We start from the raw sequence: 17,602 nt of genomic DNA on the forward strand, positions 1-17,602 counted from the left end.
GAACCTCTAGGTGCAGTTAACGTGTGATACAGTCCTACTATCGTGGATCCCTACAGGACGGAGGTCATGGACAACTCGTCAAACCCCATCGTCTGTCATATGTCAAAATTTATTCGACTCGAGTTCGATAGTGGAAAACTCTTTCTCCACTTTATATTACTGCCCTGGCCAAGGTCTTAGAACTCAGTCTAACAAATCACATAGGATCACTCCTCTTCTATCAAGGTCGATAGATTCCTTATAGGTGCATACCCTACTCCTACAGTGAACCTACTGCAGCCAATCTACACTACATGGACCCATATGGCTAGAGACCATGTATGTGTGCAGTCAAACTACAATAACCTCACTGTGAGTAGCCGAAGCACCGCAGGTCAAAGGACCAGTCACACTACTGCAACATCAAGCAAGTCACTGACGAGTGGATAGACATCCAAGTGACTTCTTGTCTTGGTCACGCTCAGTACCCTTGTTCTCTAACAAGCACCTGCACTATCACTTCAGTGTCCCTACACTGTGGACTCAAGTCTCGTCCATCCAGAAGGAAAGTGATCTGTGCACTGATCGGATCGATCACCGTCCTCGTGATGATCCATTGATCAGGAGCATTTAGAAATTAATCACCAATGATACATGGCTCAAATTCTCAACTCTTGAGAATATGCATCATCATCTTATTAATTTCTTGGACGATTCATAGACACATAAATAATATGAATGAAAAGATGCCTTTTATTTATTCAATAATAAATAGTCAAGTACAAAATTATGTCCCTAGAATTAACAATGTGTCAGCCAGATTGGCTTCTAGGGCATACTTCTAACAGTGCCATCATCCATCCTCACATTTGTTGTAACAGATCTGTCCAAGCAAGAAAAGATTTCCACACAACCTGTCATATGATTGCTGCATCCACTGTCCATGTACCACATATTATTAACACATTCTTTTGCAATAAAACATGCAAGAAATAAACTTTTATTTGTTTCCTTTTGCTCTTCTTCTACAAAGTTTGCTAGCTTCTCTTTTAATCTGCAAACACGCTCAATGTGACCATACTTTTTGCAATAATGACACCGAAGAGGATGCCGATACTTCTTATTACTTTTCTTAAGCCGATAGAATCTTTCAATATGACCATACTTCTTACAGTAATTGCATTGAAAAAGTTTAGAGTTCTCACCTTGACCATTACCTTCGTTAGAAGCTTGATGGATTTTTCCACTATATCCTCCATCTCTCCTTCCTCGTAAGGAACTTCCTCCTCGACCTCTTGCTGAGAAATTTTTCATGTTGCCTTCCTTTGAAACATTCACTTTAGATTGGAAAGCCTTCTCAATTGAACCTTCACTTGGTCTTTTCAATCTGTCCTCATGAGATTGTAGAGAGCCAAGCAATTCACTAACTGAAAAATTAGTTAAGTCTTTCGATTCTTCGATGGTAGCTACAACATGATCATACTTAATAGGCAAACTACGTAAAACCTTCTTAACAACTCTCTATTCAGGTCTAGTTTCACCATAATTTCTCATCTAATTAATAATTTCTAGTACACTAGAAAAATATTTATCCATAGAATCACCATCCTTCATGTTCAAGGTCTCAAATTTTCGACGAAGAGTTTGAAGTTTAACAGTTAATACCTTTGCATTGCCTTGGTATTCAGATTGTAGGAGATTCCAAGCTTCTTTTGACTTTGTAGCTGTAGAGATTCGAGGAAATACCGTGTTGTCAATGGCCTGCTGGATGAAAAAAAGAGATTTGGCATCTTACATTTTGATCTCCTTGATGTTTTCCCTGGATGCTCCTTCATCTCTATAGCCTTTTTCCACCAACTCCTGCAAATCCTTTGAGATGAAAAGAGTTTTCATCTTTTTGCTCCAGAAATCATATCCTTCACCTTTGAAAATGGGGAAGGATGAATTGATAGTGCCATTGTTGTAAGCCATGGCTCAGATACCACTGTGATAAATCAATTATGGCAAAAAATACAAAATAATAAAGGAAGTCTTCTCTCAACAAGGTCAGTTTGTTGAGAGGAAAGGAAACCAAAAATGAGAAGAGAATACATGGATAAAAAAAACTTCTCTCACAAATTCATTATGAGAATCAGACTTTAAATAGACGAAGTTAACCCTAAAATATAGGACCACTCAGCAACAACCTAACAAATTTGACTAATTCAAATGACCCTATTCTTACTCCAACTCTAACAAACCAAGAACAGAAAATAAATAATGGGCATGATATGCTAGTTTTACATTGACTTGGTCTCCCGCATTACTTCAACATTATATACGAGATAAGAAGATACAAAAGAGGAGAAGCCACATACACGAAGTTAGTGGAAATCAGTTGCGTGAGAAGAGAGAGGAGACGTGTCTCCATTTGCTCCTAAATTTTCTTCCAAAGGGCGAGGTATCTGACATTTATTGCACTCGTGATGACTGGCATCATTATTTTTTTTTTCTTTGCGATGAATTCTTATTTGCCTTGGTTTATTTTCTTTGGTTTTAATGGGTAACTAGGCTTTTTTTCTTTTTTTTTTTTGGTGGGACAAATGGGCGACTAGCCTTTGAGGCTAAGTGACCGCAAATTTCATGAGTAGCTACCGTGTGGAGACCAATTGGCTGGCGTTGGTGGCCCACAACGTTGCAGCCATGACTAGGACATTGATGGGCTTGTCAAAATTAGCCATTAAGAGCCTAGCATTTGGCAATGGGAGGTCACCATTAGTTAGTTTAAAGTTTTAAAAAAAAAGCCCAGATCAATTAAAAGGAAAAGGAGAGATGAAAAAAAAGGTAAAAGAAAAAAATTTGTCAAAGAGCTTGATCTCTAAGGACACAATAGGTTTGCAGAATTTTTTTTTAATCCAAATATTTTTTCTAAAAAATTAATTTCTGAGCACATAATGTTTAGAAAAGTAATTTGGTATGTTTGGTCGGCTATAAAAAAGTGGTATGTTTCCCTCCCTCAAGTTCACCATGCCAAACTGCCTCTCTCTTTGGCCTTACCTATTCTTCTTCACTGGAACCAGAGGAATCCCCAGGGAGTTCCCATTTTCTATTCCATGGGAGAGCTGGTCTGCTGCTATCAATTTTCTTACTTACTCATGCTAAGCACATTCAATCTTTTTGAGACACTCATTTGATTGGAATGTAAAGCAAATTTTATGTGATACTGATATGTTAATAAATATAAGAGGTAGTTTGAATACACTGTGCATCAGTGCTAGGACGAAATCACTGGGGGCATAACAACCAAATATTCTCCAGTGCAACACATGGTGCCATTTGAGTCTTGACTACTGTTTATAAAGGTGGGACCAGCCCCAGGCAAGAGTCCTGATTTGGACAAGGATGTTGGGTTTTGACCCACATGACCACATCGTGGTCAGTTACGATTCCGTGAGAAGTGGAAGCATTATCCTTGATGGTAGGATAACATAACGGGTCTCACCCTCTGCCTAGCAAGTGAACAGAAAATTGGACTCCATCTCCTGAGTGTTCGAACAGGGGCCAAGAGGGAGATACGAACTAAGGACTTGATCATCCAGAAAACAAAGGAAGCTTTGATCGTTCAGTCTATCATGGATCCAGGTATGCTTCCTTTCAAGATTGGTTCTATTATGATCCTATTTAAGATGATTTTATCATGTGGTATCAGAGCCTGGTTCATCCTAGAACCAGATCACAGTAAAGGGGAGAACCAGATCATGGTAAAAGACCCATTTTTGACAGTCCATGGATAGTCCTCCACGGCCGCAGGGACTTGGCAATGGGATGGTCCGACCCTGTGATGGCCGACAAAACAACCCCAATGCCGGATCGGCCATGGCTTCCATCCCATCCAAATGCCGGATCGGGCCGGATTCATGGATTTGAGAAACAACCCCAAAAGGGGAAGAATGACCCTGCTGACGCCGGATCTGGCCGGCATATGCCGCCATGAGCCATCAGAGGATCCGGCGTAGCCACCGGCCATGGTCTGCCTCCCACCCTTTTTTTAAAAAAAAAAAAAGATAAAACTCACCGGAGTCAGTGCGGGTGGTTCGACCGCCCGGGTGACGTCGTCGGGCGGCGTTTCGTCCGGCACCGGGCCCATCCCGGTGGCGCCGTCGGGCGGCACTTCGTCCGGCGGCATGATCGCCGCCCGCTGCTCCTAAGAGCCGACGGGTTGGGTTCGGCGGAACCCCAACCCGCCGGCGTTGCCCTGCTGGCGTGCGACCGCCGGTGGGCTCGCCATCGGGCGGCGAGTCCACCGGAAGGAGGCGGCGCGCTCGTCGCCCGGCGACCGGAGGCTGGCGGGCTGGGTTCGGCGGAACCCTAGCCCGCCGCTAAAAGAGGAGGAAGACGGGTCGATCCCGACCCGTCTTCAGTTCTTTTTTTAAAAAAAAAATATTAATTTATTCATAACGGGTCCGGGTTTTGAGTTTTAACCCGAACCCGTAATTGGTAACCCGTCTGCATTTAAAAAAGGGCATAACGGGCATAACGGGCATAACGGGTTCGGGTTTTTGGGTTTCGATCCGAAACCCGAGTTCGTTTGGCCAATAAAAAGGGAATTTTTGGTTAAGCCCCTCTGCATAGTTTATTTGTGCAAACAGTCCTTCCAGGGCTGTTAGAAGGACGAATAATTTTCATTTCAGTCCCTGTTAAATGTTAAACTTATGCATACAGTCCTTCCAGGGCTGTTAAAGAAAGAAATGTTCTGTTAAATTCCTGTGAAATATTTTATTTATAGTGAAGTCCTTAGAGGGCTGTTAAAAGATGAAATTGTTTCTGTTAAGCCCCTGTGAAACATTTTATTTATGCTGACATCCTTCCAGGGCTATAAGAAACAAAATATTTTGATTTAGTCCCTGTAAAGCATATCACTTATTTAGAGGTCCTCAAAATATGTTAATTTAGTCCCTATAAAACATATTATTTATGCAGAGGTCCTTGTAGGGTAATGTGATAAAAAAATTTTGTCATTTATTTTACATTTTAGTATACTTGATAGCATGATATGACATATGTACTGATTGTGTAGATTAGTAAAATATTAAATACATGTTTTATTTTAATTTGTCATATTATGAATTGTCAATTATGTGCAATGTCATTATTTTAATTTGATGTCTATATTATGAAATAGTTTGGTAGTTGCCAAAGTAACCCAACTAGAATGTTTAATAGACATCAAGTCATCAAATACTCTAATCCCAGGTATTAAGATAATGACTTTGCAAATTATGACTTACAGTTTTTCAATCATGAGATATTATGGATTGGCCCAAAGGTGCACCACTTTCAAATGATTGATTTGCTGAGTTAGGATAATTAATGAGTATCCTTGATTTAATAGGTATTGGATGCTCAAAGGCAACAGACCTATTTAAATTTTGGACCTATATCATTAATTATTCCTAGGTGAATTGGGAATCACCATAATAGTAATTTAGTGTTTCATAATTACTACCCAAAGGTGTATTATGGTAATACTGTTTATGTTATTCATCATTATTGCTAACTCAAAGTGTTAATGTTGTAAGCATTTTCTTATTGTTAATTTTCTTATTGCAGTATCTATTCCTGTTTCGCTTCATTCGCAAGCTTCATCTGTTACGATCTTTAATGGAACTAATTTCTCAGAGTGGAATGAACAAGTCCAGTTTCACCTAGGTGTTCTGGATCTTGATTTAGCACTCCGATCTGAGAAACCGGCTGACATTACTGATTTGAGCAGCTCGGAAGAAAGGTCTTTTTATAAGACTTGGGAAAGATCGAACAGATTGAGCATTATGTTTATGCGGATGAGTATAGCGAACAATATCAAGTCAACGCTTCCTGAATGTGACAGTGCTCAAGCATTATTGAAAACTGTGGAAGAACGTTTCCGATCTGCTGATAAGTCTCTGGCTGGGACATTAATGGCTAAACTTACCACCATGAAATTTGATGGTACTTGTGGGATGCATGAGCATATCCTTGAAATGACAAATATAGCTGCTAAGCTGAAGGCTCTTGGGATGGATGTGAATGAATCCTTTTTAGTTCAATTTATTTTGAACTCCTTGCCTCCTCAATTTGGATCATTTCAAATTCACTATAACACTATTAAGGATAAGTGGAATGTGAATGAATTGACCAGTATGCTTGTTCAAGAGGAGACAAGACTTAAGCAACAAGGACATCATTCTGTCAATCTTGTAAGTCATGGAGCCAAGAAGAAATGGAAGAAGCCAAGAAAGGGCATGAAGAGTGGACCATCCAAGGGTAAAGAGCCTCATCATGATACCGAGGTTCATAAGAAGAAACAAAACAAAGATAGATGCCATTTTGCAAGAAATTGGGACACTATCAAAAGGACTGCCATAAACGCAAGGCATGGTTTGAAAAGAAAGGTAAGCCTTTGGCTTATGTATGTTTTGAATCAAACCTTACTGAAGTTCCTTCTAATACTTGATGGTTTGACTCAGGTTCTAATGTTCATGTTTCAAATACGATGCAGGGATTCCTTACAACCCAGATGCAAGATCCAAATGAGAGTTTTATCGTTTTGGGGAATGGGGTTAGAGTTCCTGTAACAGCTGTTGGAACCTATCGTTTGCTTTTAAATACTGGTTGTCATTTAGATTTGCTTCAGACTCTTTATCTTCCTTCTATTTCTAGAAATTTAATTTCTGTTTCTAAACTTGATGTTGAAGGATATTTTTTTAAAATTGGGAATGCTAGTTTGCGTCTTTTCAAAGACAATCTCTTCATTGGTTCTGGTGTCTTGTGTGATGGTTTATATAAAGTAAATCTTGATAATCATTTTGCTGAAACTCTTATGACCTTGCATCGTAATATTGGAATTAAACGAAACATGATAAATGAAAGATCTTCTAACTTGTGGCATAAAAGATTGGGTCATATATCCAAAGAAAGATTAGAAAGATTAGTAAAGGATGGGATTTTGTCAAACTTAGACTTTACTGATCTCGGTATGTGTGTAGACTGCATTAAGGGAAAGCAAACCAAACACACAAAGAAAGTTGCCACAAGAAGTGAAGAACTTCTTGAAATTATCCATACAGACATTTGTGGGCCTTTTGACTCCCCATCATTTGGTGGAGAGAAGTATTTTATCACCTTTATTGATGATTTTTTACGTTATGGTTATGTCTATTTGTTGCATGAAAAATCTCAGGCAGTGGATGTCCTAGAGGTATACATTACTGAGGTTGAAAGACAATTAGATAGAAAGGTGAAAATTGTCAGGTCTGATAGAGGTGGTGAATATTATGGTAGGTATGATGAAACAGGACAACACCCTGGCCCATTTGCTAAACTCTTAGAAAAGCATGGCATACGTGCTCAATACACTATGCCGGGAACGCCACAGCAGAATGGAGTAGCTGAAAGGCGTAATCGTACACTTATGGATATGGTTAGGAGTATGTTAAGTAATTTTCCGTTACCCATATCGTTGTGGATGGAAGCCCTTAAGACCGCTGTATACATATTAAACCGGGTTCCTAGTAAGGCAGTTCCAAAAACTCCTTTTGAGTTATGGACAGGAAGAAAACCGAGTTTAAGACACCTGCATGTTTGGGGTTGTCCGGCGGAGGCCAGAATTTATAATCCACATGAAAAGAAATTGGATTTTAGAACGATTAGTGGATACTTTATAGGTTATCCCGAAAAATCCAAAGGGTATAGGATTTACTGTCCTAACCATAGTACGAGAATTATAGAGACCGGTAATGTCAAATTCATTGAGAATGGTGAAACCAGTGGGAGTGATAAACCACAAAATGTGAAAATTCAAGAAGTTAGGGTGCAAGTCCCTTTACCCATGACTTCTAAGAAAATTGTTGTTCCTACAGTTGTCACACAGTTTAATAACAATGAACAACAAATTAATGATCAAACACTCCATAATGAAGTTATCACCACTGAACAAGTTGTAGAAGAACCACAAGGGATGACATTAAGGAGATCTCAAAGAGAAAGAAGATCTGCCATTCCAAATGATTATATGGTTTATCTACAAGAATTTGATTTTGATATAGGGACAAGAAAAGATCCGGTTTCTTTTAAACAAGCCATAGAAAGTATTGATTCGACTAAATGGATTGATGCCATGAAAGATGAGTTAAAATCAATGGATCAGAATGAAGTCTGGGATGTCGTTGATTTGCCCGAAGGTTGTAAGACAGTTGGGTGTAAGTGGGTCTTTAAGACCAAGCTCGACTCAAAGGGTAATGTTGAACGACATAAAGTCAGACTGGTGGCCAAGGGTTTCACTCAGAAAGGAGGCATTGATTATAAAGAGACCTTTTCTCCTGTATCTAAAAAGGACTCATTTAGAATTATTATGGCTTTGGTTGCACATTATGATTTAGAGTTGCACCAAATGGATGTAAAAACTGCTTTTCTAAATGGAAGTTTAGATGAAGAAGTCTATATGGACCAGCCCGAAGGTTTCCCATTAAAGGAAAAAGAACACATGGTTTGCAAATTAAAGAAGTCAATATATGGTCTTAAAAAAGCTTCCCGACAATGGTATCGCAAGTTCAATGATACCATCACTTCCTTCGGTTTTAAGGAAAACATTGTTGATCGGTGTATATACCTGAAGGTCAGTGGGAGCAAGTTTATCTTTTTGGTCCTATATGTTGATGATATATTGCTTGCCAGTAGTGATCTTGGCTTATTGTATGAAACTAAGGTTTTTCTCTCAAAGAACTTTGAAATGAAAGATATGAATGAGGCAACCTACGTGATAGGCATTGAAATATTTCGTGATCGATCACGTGGATTGTTAGGGTTGTCTCAAAAGGCATATATAGACAGAGTTCTAGAGAGATTTGGTATGGAGAATTGTTCAGCCAGTATTGTTCCAATTCAGAAAGGGGATAAATTTAGTCTCATGCAATGCCCACAGAATGAATTGGAACGTAAGCAGATGGAAAATATACCTTATGCTTCTGCAGTTGGTAGCTTGATGTACGCTCAGACCTGTACCAGACCGGACATCAGTTTTGCAGTTGGAATGCTAGGAAGATACCAAAGTAATCCAGGGATGGATCACTGGAAAGCTGCAAAGAAGGTGATGAGATACTTGCAAGGAACAAAGAATTACATGCTTACATATAAAAAGTCAGATAGTCTTGAGGTGATTGGCTATTCGGATTCAGACTTTGCTGGATGTGTGGATAGTAGAAAGTCAACATTTGGCTATTTGTTCCTATTAGCTGGAGGAGCAATCTCATGGAAAAGTGCCAAACAGACAAGCACTGCTTCGTCCACCATGGAAGCAGAATTTGTGGCATGCTTTGAGGCCACGGTTCATAGTTTGTGACTGCGTAACTTTATCTCGGGACTTGGGATTGTCGACTCTATTGCCAGGCCGCTGAGAATCTTTTGTGACAATACTGCAGCCGTCCATTTCTCCAGAAACGACAAATATTCTAATGGTGCCAAGCACATCGAACTTAAATATTTTGTTGTCAAGGAGGAAGTTCAGAAACAAAATGTGTCTATAGAAAATATGAGGACAGAGCTCATGATTGCAGATCCTTTGACGAAAGGTTTACAACCGAAGACTTTTAAAGAGCATGTTGAAAGAATGGGTCTTAGTTGTAATCCATGATATTTGTTGAGGATTGTATTATGTTTATTTCTTTGACACTTAGATATAATTGATTATGTTTCTGTTTTTCCTGTTCTTCAAATATATGTACATGTATGGGTTTGAATGTATGATTACAGAAATTGTCTCTGACAAAGACATAATGTTTGACCATTAAAGATACTTCTCATTTATGGACTATGGTTAAATAATTTGCTAGTGTTGTAGTACTTGGAATGAACTATGTCATTATATTGATGTGGAACCGCCTTGACTCGCATTAGTAAGTTGTTTAATTATGGTATTATGATGACCCAACTGACTATGGATTAGAATGATGCGCGCCTAATGTTTATATCATTTCTAACCAAAGTATGGTCATATGGGCCAAGTGGGAGAATGTTGGGTTTTGACCCACATGACCACATCGTGGTCAGTTACGATTCCGTGAGAAGTGGAAGCATTATCCTTGATGGTAGGATAACATAACGGGTCTCACCCTCTGCCTAGCAAGTGAACAGAAAATTGGACTCCATCTCCTGAGTGTTCGAACAGGGGCCAAGAGGGAGATACGAACTAAGGACTTGATCATCCAAAAAACAAAGGAAGCTTTGATCGTTCAGTCTATCATGGATCCAAGTATGCTTCCTTTCAAGATTGGTTCTATTATGATCCTATTTAAGATGATTTTATCAAAGGACTGAAGAAAGAGAACCTGGTAAGGTAAATGATCCAAAAGTAAATGCATGAGGATATACCAACACCCAATATTCAGGCCTGGTAACTTAAACTTTTACAAGAAGGGTATGGCACGTGGAGCATTGCTCAGTTCACATCTACCCTACATAGTCATCATTGCCTCAAGACCTCACCCAAAAAGCCTACCTGAAAAATATTATTTGAATTTTTTAGTCTAATATTAGTACTCAAAACCTCTCCAATAAATAATAATTCTTTTTACTTATTCGTCCTATTTAAGCCCTAACATCTTTACCCTACCAGGTTAAAAGACTCAAATCAATTCAAAATATGCAATATCGCAATGAACTGAATCTACTCATATAACATTTGTAACAACTCATGATCTCACCCAAAAAAAGCTAGCCTTTGGATTTCTTAGTTTCGTGTAAGTACTCAAGATTTTTCCAGCACCTAAATATACATCCGTATGAATCCTCACATACTCTAACCAATAATTATACCTCCAAAACCGAAGCAATGCAACGCTGGCTTATCAATGACAAGGCCTAACAAACTAGCCCAAGTCCACCCTGCTTAACATACTGGGATCAAGCCCACACCAAGGCAGATGGGGCTTGGGGCCCCGGCCCGACGTAGCCCATGTGCATGCCTGAAGCCCTTTCTCAGAGCAAAGGTGGTAAAAAGTAAAAGCTGCCTTCCCAAAAGGTAAAATCGAGGCAAGTCCACTCATTGCAAACCCCATCTGCCAGTGAAGAATCTTTTAGCCAAATCAAGCAGGCTCAAGCAAGGAAATATCTTAAAGGCCTGCGTTCTTAGCAATTCTTCTTCACCTAACAATGTAAGTACTTTCCCTGATATACCTCTCTTATGTCATCATGGAGTGCTTATTTTCACCCCACATTCCCTTCTCCAACTCTCCGGCCTTTGTTTCACTAACCTATCTTTGATGATTGTGGGGTCTCAGCCTAGTTGATAGAGAAGCCATCCAAATAAAATAAAATAAAATCTACAATTTAAATGTAGGACATGTTAAAATAATTTTAAAATATAAATTTTTACTGATTGCATATTTTTATTTTATAAAATAAATTAAACGTATGACTCATAATGGTACTATGGTTAAGCTCAGTATGGTATGTGATGAGCTTTTGATGACTGTGAGGTCCCATCCAAAAAAAAAAAAAATCTACAATTTAAATACAGGACATATTAAAATAATTTTAAAATATAAACTTTCACTGATTGCGTATTTTTATTTTATAAAATGAATTAAACGTATGGCTCATAATGATACTATGGTTAGGCTCAATATGGTATATGCTCATTTTGTTTTATGAGCTTTTGATGATTGTGGGGTCCCTGCCTGGTTGATAGAGAAGCCATCCAAAAAAAAAAAAGAAATAAAATCTATAATTCAAATGCAGAACATGTTAAAATAATTTTAAAATATAAATTTTCACTGATTGCATATTTTTATTTTATAAAATAAATTAAACGTATGGCTCATAATGGTACTATGGTTAAGCGATCATTTTATTTTATGAGCTTTTGATGCACCTTGAATATATAGGATAAAATCCTATTTATTATGGCAATTTTGATAAGCAGTCTAGAAAAGCTATGAACCATATGAAAAAGAAGAGGAACACCTAACCTTTATATAGAAAACATAAATAAGTGTTTTCATTAAAAGCTCCAAACCCTAATTTGATTTTCTGACCTACATACCAAAATTATCATAATAAATAGAACTTTATCCTATACATCCAAACTGCACCAAAAGCTTATAGAGCTTAACTATAATACCATTATAAGTCATTCGTTTAACCTATTTTATAAAATAAAAATACTCAACAAGTAGAAGCTCATATTTTAAAATTATCCTAACAGAGCAACCTTGGCACAATCATGAACCAACAAGACACCGAAATTGGTCCCCTCATTTCTTTCTCAGTTTCTTTTGCCACCCAAACAAACCCAACACCTCCACCCATCTTACCCCTGGTACAATGCCTTCAGAGCAGGGCTTTTGTGAAACAGACAGCACAACTGACTGATGCTCCAAAATGCAACGATGTCAGCGTCCCCGTCAAAACGAGACGTCGATGCAGACCCGAAGCTGCTGCACTCCGGCTCAGTAATAGCGTTGCTAGCCTCCAAAGCCGGTGAGATGGGGTTTGCATCCTTGAAGGACAGCAGCCATACTTAACCCCTGGGTCCCGAATAATTCTGTCAACTTCAGCGGCCCCCTTCCCTCTGTGGCCTCTGCTACCCTCCAAACGATACAAGTAGATCACAAGCTGAGCATGACAAGAACACGAGGTGGGCTCCCATAACTATTTCAGCCCACTGGGGCCCACCTTATCACCCACTATCCAATCAGAGCCGTTAGAAAAAAGAAAAGGCACCTAAATTAGTGTTACTGACTGTTAATCCGTTACACCGGTCCGGTGGAAGTAGCTGGCGCTTTGGAAATATTTTTTTTAAATTAATAAAAAAGGAAAAAGGGGAAAAGGGGAACTAGAAGAAGAGCTTGCGACGGGGGCGAGAAGGGGGCGAGGAGGAGAGGTCGGCGAGGTAGCGGATGGTCTCGGCGACGAGATCCTTGAAGATCTGCCGTTCGATGTGGAGGACGGCGTCGGACATGTCGGCGGCGGGGCAGGGGCCCCAGCCGCGCTCGCCGGCGAGGTCCTTGCGGATGGCGCCGCACGTGACGTCGTTGAGGTCGTCCGCCGGGTGGACCGGCTCCCGGATCCGCCGCACCTCCACCCACACCTCCCGCACCAGCGGGGCGGCAGCGCCGTCGCCGTCGCCGGCGGAGGGTAGCGACCTAGAGCGCGTGAAGGCCTCCCAGGGGAACACGTGGCGCTTGCGGTCGAGAATCTCGGCGACGGTGTCGAAGACGAGCCGGCGGTGGAGATGCGAGGCCTTGGATGAGGCCTGGTGGCGCTTCTCGAGGACGGCGAACCCGTCGGAGGTGTCGCGAACAAGATCGGACACGCGGACGATCTCCGATACGTACACGTAGTCGTGGTCCTCCGCGTCGAGCCCACCTGCACCGTTCTTTCTGACAGCTGGCGTTGCCGGGCTCCAGTGGCCGTCCTCCCATTCCACCAGTCGATCTGTGGACACACGCACATGGAGATTAAAAAGCAAGAAAATCAACCAAAAAAAAACAGTACATGTTAGCATCTTCCTATGCTTTCCGATAGCATGCGCCAAAATCTCCGGTTGCACGCTAGGTCCAAGTTAGAACGATTTGCTAAGATGCGCGAGCAGCAGAGCGTGAGAGAGGGCCTTCGTCGTACTTTCGAAAAAGAAAGTGACGTCCACCGGCCTCGACTGTCGCGCGTTGATGAGGGGAGCACGTTAGACTCAGGGACTGGCCTCCCACTAGGATGCGCGCCGCGTGCTAACATAAGCCGCCAGCACGGCTACAGCTGGAGCACGAAAGCGATGCTTACGTGGGCCGATGGAAGCGATGGGGACAGGAAACATTGGCTCATTCCCTCGCTCACCTTTAAAGTCGATGGCGCGCTTGGTGACGGGTGACGGCGAGCTCTCGTCGCAGAGGAAGGACGAGTCCAGCACCGACACCGGGCTCGGCTGCTGCTCCACCGCGGTAACCTGCTCCGCCCCCGTGATCGCCGCTATACTGTGCAACAGCTTGTCGCACCTCTCCAACAAACTCCTCCCCGCCCTGTGCTCCTCCGCCCTCGATCTCTGCGCATCACCACCGTCCAATTTTATTTTCTCACCCCCCATAAAACCTTTAAAAGCAGAAAACATGCAGTACATAAATTATTAAACAAATAAAAATATACCTCGAAATCTAATTGAGAAGAGCAACTGATGCTGCTCTCGGAGACGATGGTCGAGGCGTCGTCCTCCGCCGGCGAGTAAATCCTATCCTTCGGAGAGACATCAGGGGTCACTCTCCGATTCCTAGGAGATCGGATGGCCAGCGGGTCCGGTCCCGCAAGCCTCTTCGGACTGGCCTTGGGGGATTGGACGGCGGAGATCCTCCGCTGGGGCTGCGGGCTCCTCGTAGGCTCTGCATTTAAGGGCGGCCTCCGCCTAACCGGAGAGATCGGCTCTGGGGACCTCGGGGTCCTGGTTCTCCTGTCATTGATACCTCTCGGGTTCCGATCGAACTCCGCGCGGTCCCGCCTCGCCCTCGCAGGCGGAAGGCCGCCGTCCGAGCATGCGGTCCGGCGGGCGGGCGTGGATCTGGAGGGATTAACAGGCGGCTCGCTGGCGGGTCGCCGGGGAGGCTTCGCCGGCGGCTTCATGACGGCAACCGGGAAGTCATCCGCGGGGATCTGGGAGTCGTGGTGTTGGTCGTACATGAAGTTGCGGCGTCCGTTGATCTGTGGATCGGAGGGCTTGGTGTGGAGGAGGCCCTTGAGCTGGATCGCCTCCAGGATCTGCTTCAGAGTCTCCAGATCCTTGGCCGGCTCGTCGATGCCTCGCATCCGGAGGCGCCTCTCGATCTCGCCGTAGAGCGATCCCGTCCGCTTCGGCGGCTCCGGGAAAAAGTCCCGGGCGTCGAAGAAGCTCTTCCGCTGGAGGGGCGGAAGGAGAGTTCTCGGCGGCGCGTCGAGCTTCGCGTCTCGGAGCCGGAACTCCCCGAAATCCGGCCAGAAGAACTCCTTGCCGGAGCTCGCAGAGTCCGGCAGCGGCTTCTGGAAGGAGCTCACGTCGACGAAACGGTAGTCTCTGGGAACCCGCGACTCCGACGCGGATCGCCGCAGCTCGGCCCTCTTCGGCTCCCCACCTCCCCCGCCGCCGCCTCCCACGTCCGGCAGCGCCTCGAGCCCCATCAGTCGGGCGACGACGCTCGGGGACCGACGCTGCCCCTCGCTCTCATCCGCCGCCTCCGAGGAGTCAGATTGGTTTCCGGAGGCCGCCGTCCGGATCTCCCGCGGGCGGAGCTTGCCCCTGGCATCCACGACGGCGCGGCTGTCAAGGGAAAGCCTCGGTGCTTCTCGCAGCCTCCAGGAGGACCTCCGCACGTCCTTGAAATCAAATACAGGAAGCGGGAGCGGGAGGGACGGCCTCGCTGAGGCCTCCGCCGCCCGATCCCGGCTCTCCGGCGAGGACGGGCACGCCTCCGGCGACGGGAAACGCTGGATCTCATTCAGGAACGAAACCGACGAAACCTCGGATCTGTCCGACGGCGACATCGATCCGGCGACCTGTACACACTCACCAACGCACCATCAGAAAACCCCAAAAAACACATAAAAATCGCAACTTTATCAAGAAAATGAGCTCGGATTCGAACCGGAGACGAGGGTAGGCGCCGAGCGGCATAGATCCGCTTCCCGGCGAGGACATGGTGGCGATCGAATAGCTGGAGGAATCCGGCCATGCACCCCATCTGCCTCTCGAACTGCCTCTCGAGGCTCTGGTCATTGGCGATCCCCCGGCCATCGCCTGGCATCATTTTCAGCGGCGGCGGAGCTCGTCGGATCTCCGGTGAGATCTCTCCCCTCTCCCTGCCTCCCTCTCTCTCACACACACTCGCTCACTCTCTCTATCTCCTTCTCAGTTCACACACACACGGGGCACCTGTGCAAGCTTTCATCACGGCTCCCGCTTTGGGGCTTTAAAAGCCGACCTCGTTAGCCTAAATTCCCATATTAGCCCTAGCATATTTCCGTAATGACGAACGTGCCCCAATTCGGGGAGGGGGCTTCGTTTGGATTTCGGCAGTTCTGGGATTTCGTGGGAAAATATTTCTCGCGGGCATTTGCGGGGCAGGGGCCCCTACGGGCTTCTTCGGGCTGCGGGGGGGATTTGACCGGAAAAAGGACGAAAGTGCCCTTGTAGTGTGGACTGGAGTCTGACTGCTGGTCCTCTGCTGGCGATTAGCAGGAGTCTGTGAGGCTGGTAAAACTAATCCAACTGTTGTCTAGCACGAGGATGTTGATGCCCAGATCACCAATCACAACTACAGTTCACACCTACATAACATAGTTGATTCAAGTTGACATGTTTATGTCCCACACCTACATACAACTAGTAACTTGGGATGTTTACTTCCATGATTTAACACATTGCTTGTGTCAAGTCGAGTCAATATGAGATCAACAAATTAAACATGTCAATTTGACATGTTAACTATGTTATCGTAGATTTGATGCAGCATGATCTATTGATTGAATGGGTTAAATAGATCAAAATATGTCTAAAAATTTATAATTACTTATAATTCAAAAGAAAGATATAAGATCAAAATGACCAAGTAATTTAACCGTAGAATGTGTAATTCGATTGCATAAAAACGTCAATTCCTTGATGAATATGAATCCTACAAGGCTATATGATAGATATTGATTACTTAGTTTTAACCATGTGATGGGTGGTTGTTTTGCCTTGAAGTTTTCATGTGAATGGTACATTAATTAAAACAAGTAAATTTAAGAGCATGATATTTTGGTTGAGGGCTGCATTTAGTCACTTGACTAACTTGCCCAACATAATTAACCAAATACATTTAAGGTTCTTTTCTTCTTTAAACAACTATTTGTAAATATAAACAGAATATAGGTTCAAAAAAGTATAAATACTTTCTCAATTTGCATGAACGGTCACTATACAAAAGGGATGTGTAATTGTATCTTTCCAAGTGTAGTCATACTTTAACCAAGCCAAATTATTTTCAAGACAGCCGTCGAATGAGAATGGGCAACAGGAGTATAGACATACTACTAAAGCAAATCATAGATTTATACAAGTTATAAGTTCAAGGTAGTGTATGCATCAAGGGTATATAGTCATGGAATTAAGCTCTATTTGGAGGAGCTTTTAGGGAATCAAAAAGCACTTTTTAGCCCTCCAGAAGTACTTTTGAATTAAAAAGAGTGTTTGGTAAAAATTTCGATAAGCTATTTTAGTTTTCTCATAAAACTAAAAACAACTTTTTGGAAGAAGCTCCATTTTGGAGCTTTCCAGAAAAGCTTTTTTGAGCTTTGTCGGAAAGCTGTTTTTTTGACCAAAATACCTATAATAAAATATAACAATTACATACTTTATTTATGTATAAACCTAAAAATATGCTAGAGCCCTAATAAAGAACCCTAGCCATGGATCAGACTCTCTTCTATGCAAGAAAAAGATATTCTTGTTTCCTATTATTATTTTATATTTTTATTATTGTATTATACTATAAATATAATATAATATAATATTAATAAGTTATGTTATAGTAATTTTGTCAAAAATACTTTTTTAGCTTGTTTACCAAACATATGTTAAAGTATCACAACACTTTAAAAATATAGTTAACAA

General features: G+C 42.6%; 2 protein-coding genes across 2 annotated transcripts; one reads left to right on the forward strand and one right to left on the reverse strand.

Moving 5' to 3' along the window:
• Nucleotides 1-2,661: 2,661 nt before the first annotated feature.
• LOC148703728 (uncharacterized) lies at nucleotides 2,662-9,334 on the forward strand. Its single transcript, XM_089923494.1, has 7 exons — nucleotides 2,662-2,736; nucleotides 5,538-6,389; nucleotides 6,497-6,784; nucleotides 7,178-7,424; nucleotides 8,043-8,611; nucleotides 8,717-9,182; nucleotides 9,228-9,334. The coding sequence occupies exons 1-7, from the start codon at nucleotides 2,662-2,664 to the stop codon at nucleotides 9,332-9,334; spliced, it is 2,604 nt and encodes an 867-aa protein (XP_089779620.1).
• A 2,790-nt stretch (nucleotides 9,335-12,124) lies between these two features.
• Nucleotides 12,125-15,894, reverse strand: LOC103695638 (protein LONGIFOLIA 1-like). The gene is made up of 4 exons (XM_008777011.6): nucleotides 15,594-15,894; nucleotides 14,131-15,504; nucleotides 13,825-14,029; nucleotides 12,125-13,428 (listed from the first exon to the last, which is right to left on the reverse strand). The coding sequence occupies exons 1-4, from the start codon at nucleotides 15,753-15,755 to the stop codon at nucleotides 12,827-12,829; spliced, it is 2,343 nt and encodes a 780-aa protein (XP_008775233.4). The 5' UTR covers nucleotides 15,756-15,894; the 3' UTR covers nucleotides 12,125-12,826.
• Between the last annotated feature and the right edge of the window lie 1,708 nt (nucleotides 15,895-17,602).

The sequence above is a fragment of the Phoenix dactylifera genome, chromosome 5 (assembly GCF_051530095.1).
Source record: "Phoenix dactylifera cultivar Ajwa chromosome 5, Ajwa_hap1_PhDact_Kaust_v1.1, whole genome shotgun sequence".
Lineage (NCBI taxonomy): Eukaryota > Viridiplantae > Streptophyta > Magnoliopsida > Arecales > Arecaceae > Phoenix > Phoenix dactylifera.

Bases quoted from the DNA above. Each gene is read 5' to 3' on its own strand.
- LOC148703728 (XM_089923494.1), top strand. From the start codon at position 2,662: ATGACTAGGACATTGATGGGCTTGTCAAAATTAGCCATTAAGAGCCTA. The intron at 6,390-6,496 runs GTAAGCCTTTGG...AATACGATGCAG, and splicing joins GGCATGGTTTGAAAAGAAAG to GGATTCCTTACAACCCAGAT. The intron at 6,785-7,177 runs GTAAATCTTGAT...GAAAAATCTCAG, and splicing joins TGTGTGATGGTTTATATAAA to GCAGTGGATGTCCTAGAGGT.
- LOC103695638 (XM_008777011.6), bottom strand. From the start codon at position 15,755: ATGATGCCAGGCGATGGCCGGGGGATCGCCAATGACCAGAGCCTCGAG. The intron at 14,030-14,130 runs GTATATTTTTAT...GGTGATGCGCAG, and splicing joins CTTCTCAATTAGATTTCGAG to AGATCGAGGGCGGAGGAGCA. The intron at 13,429-13,824 runs GTGAGCGAGGGA...GTGTGTCCACAG, and splicing joins GCGCGCCATCGACTTTAAAG to ATCGACTGGTGGAATGGGAG.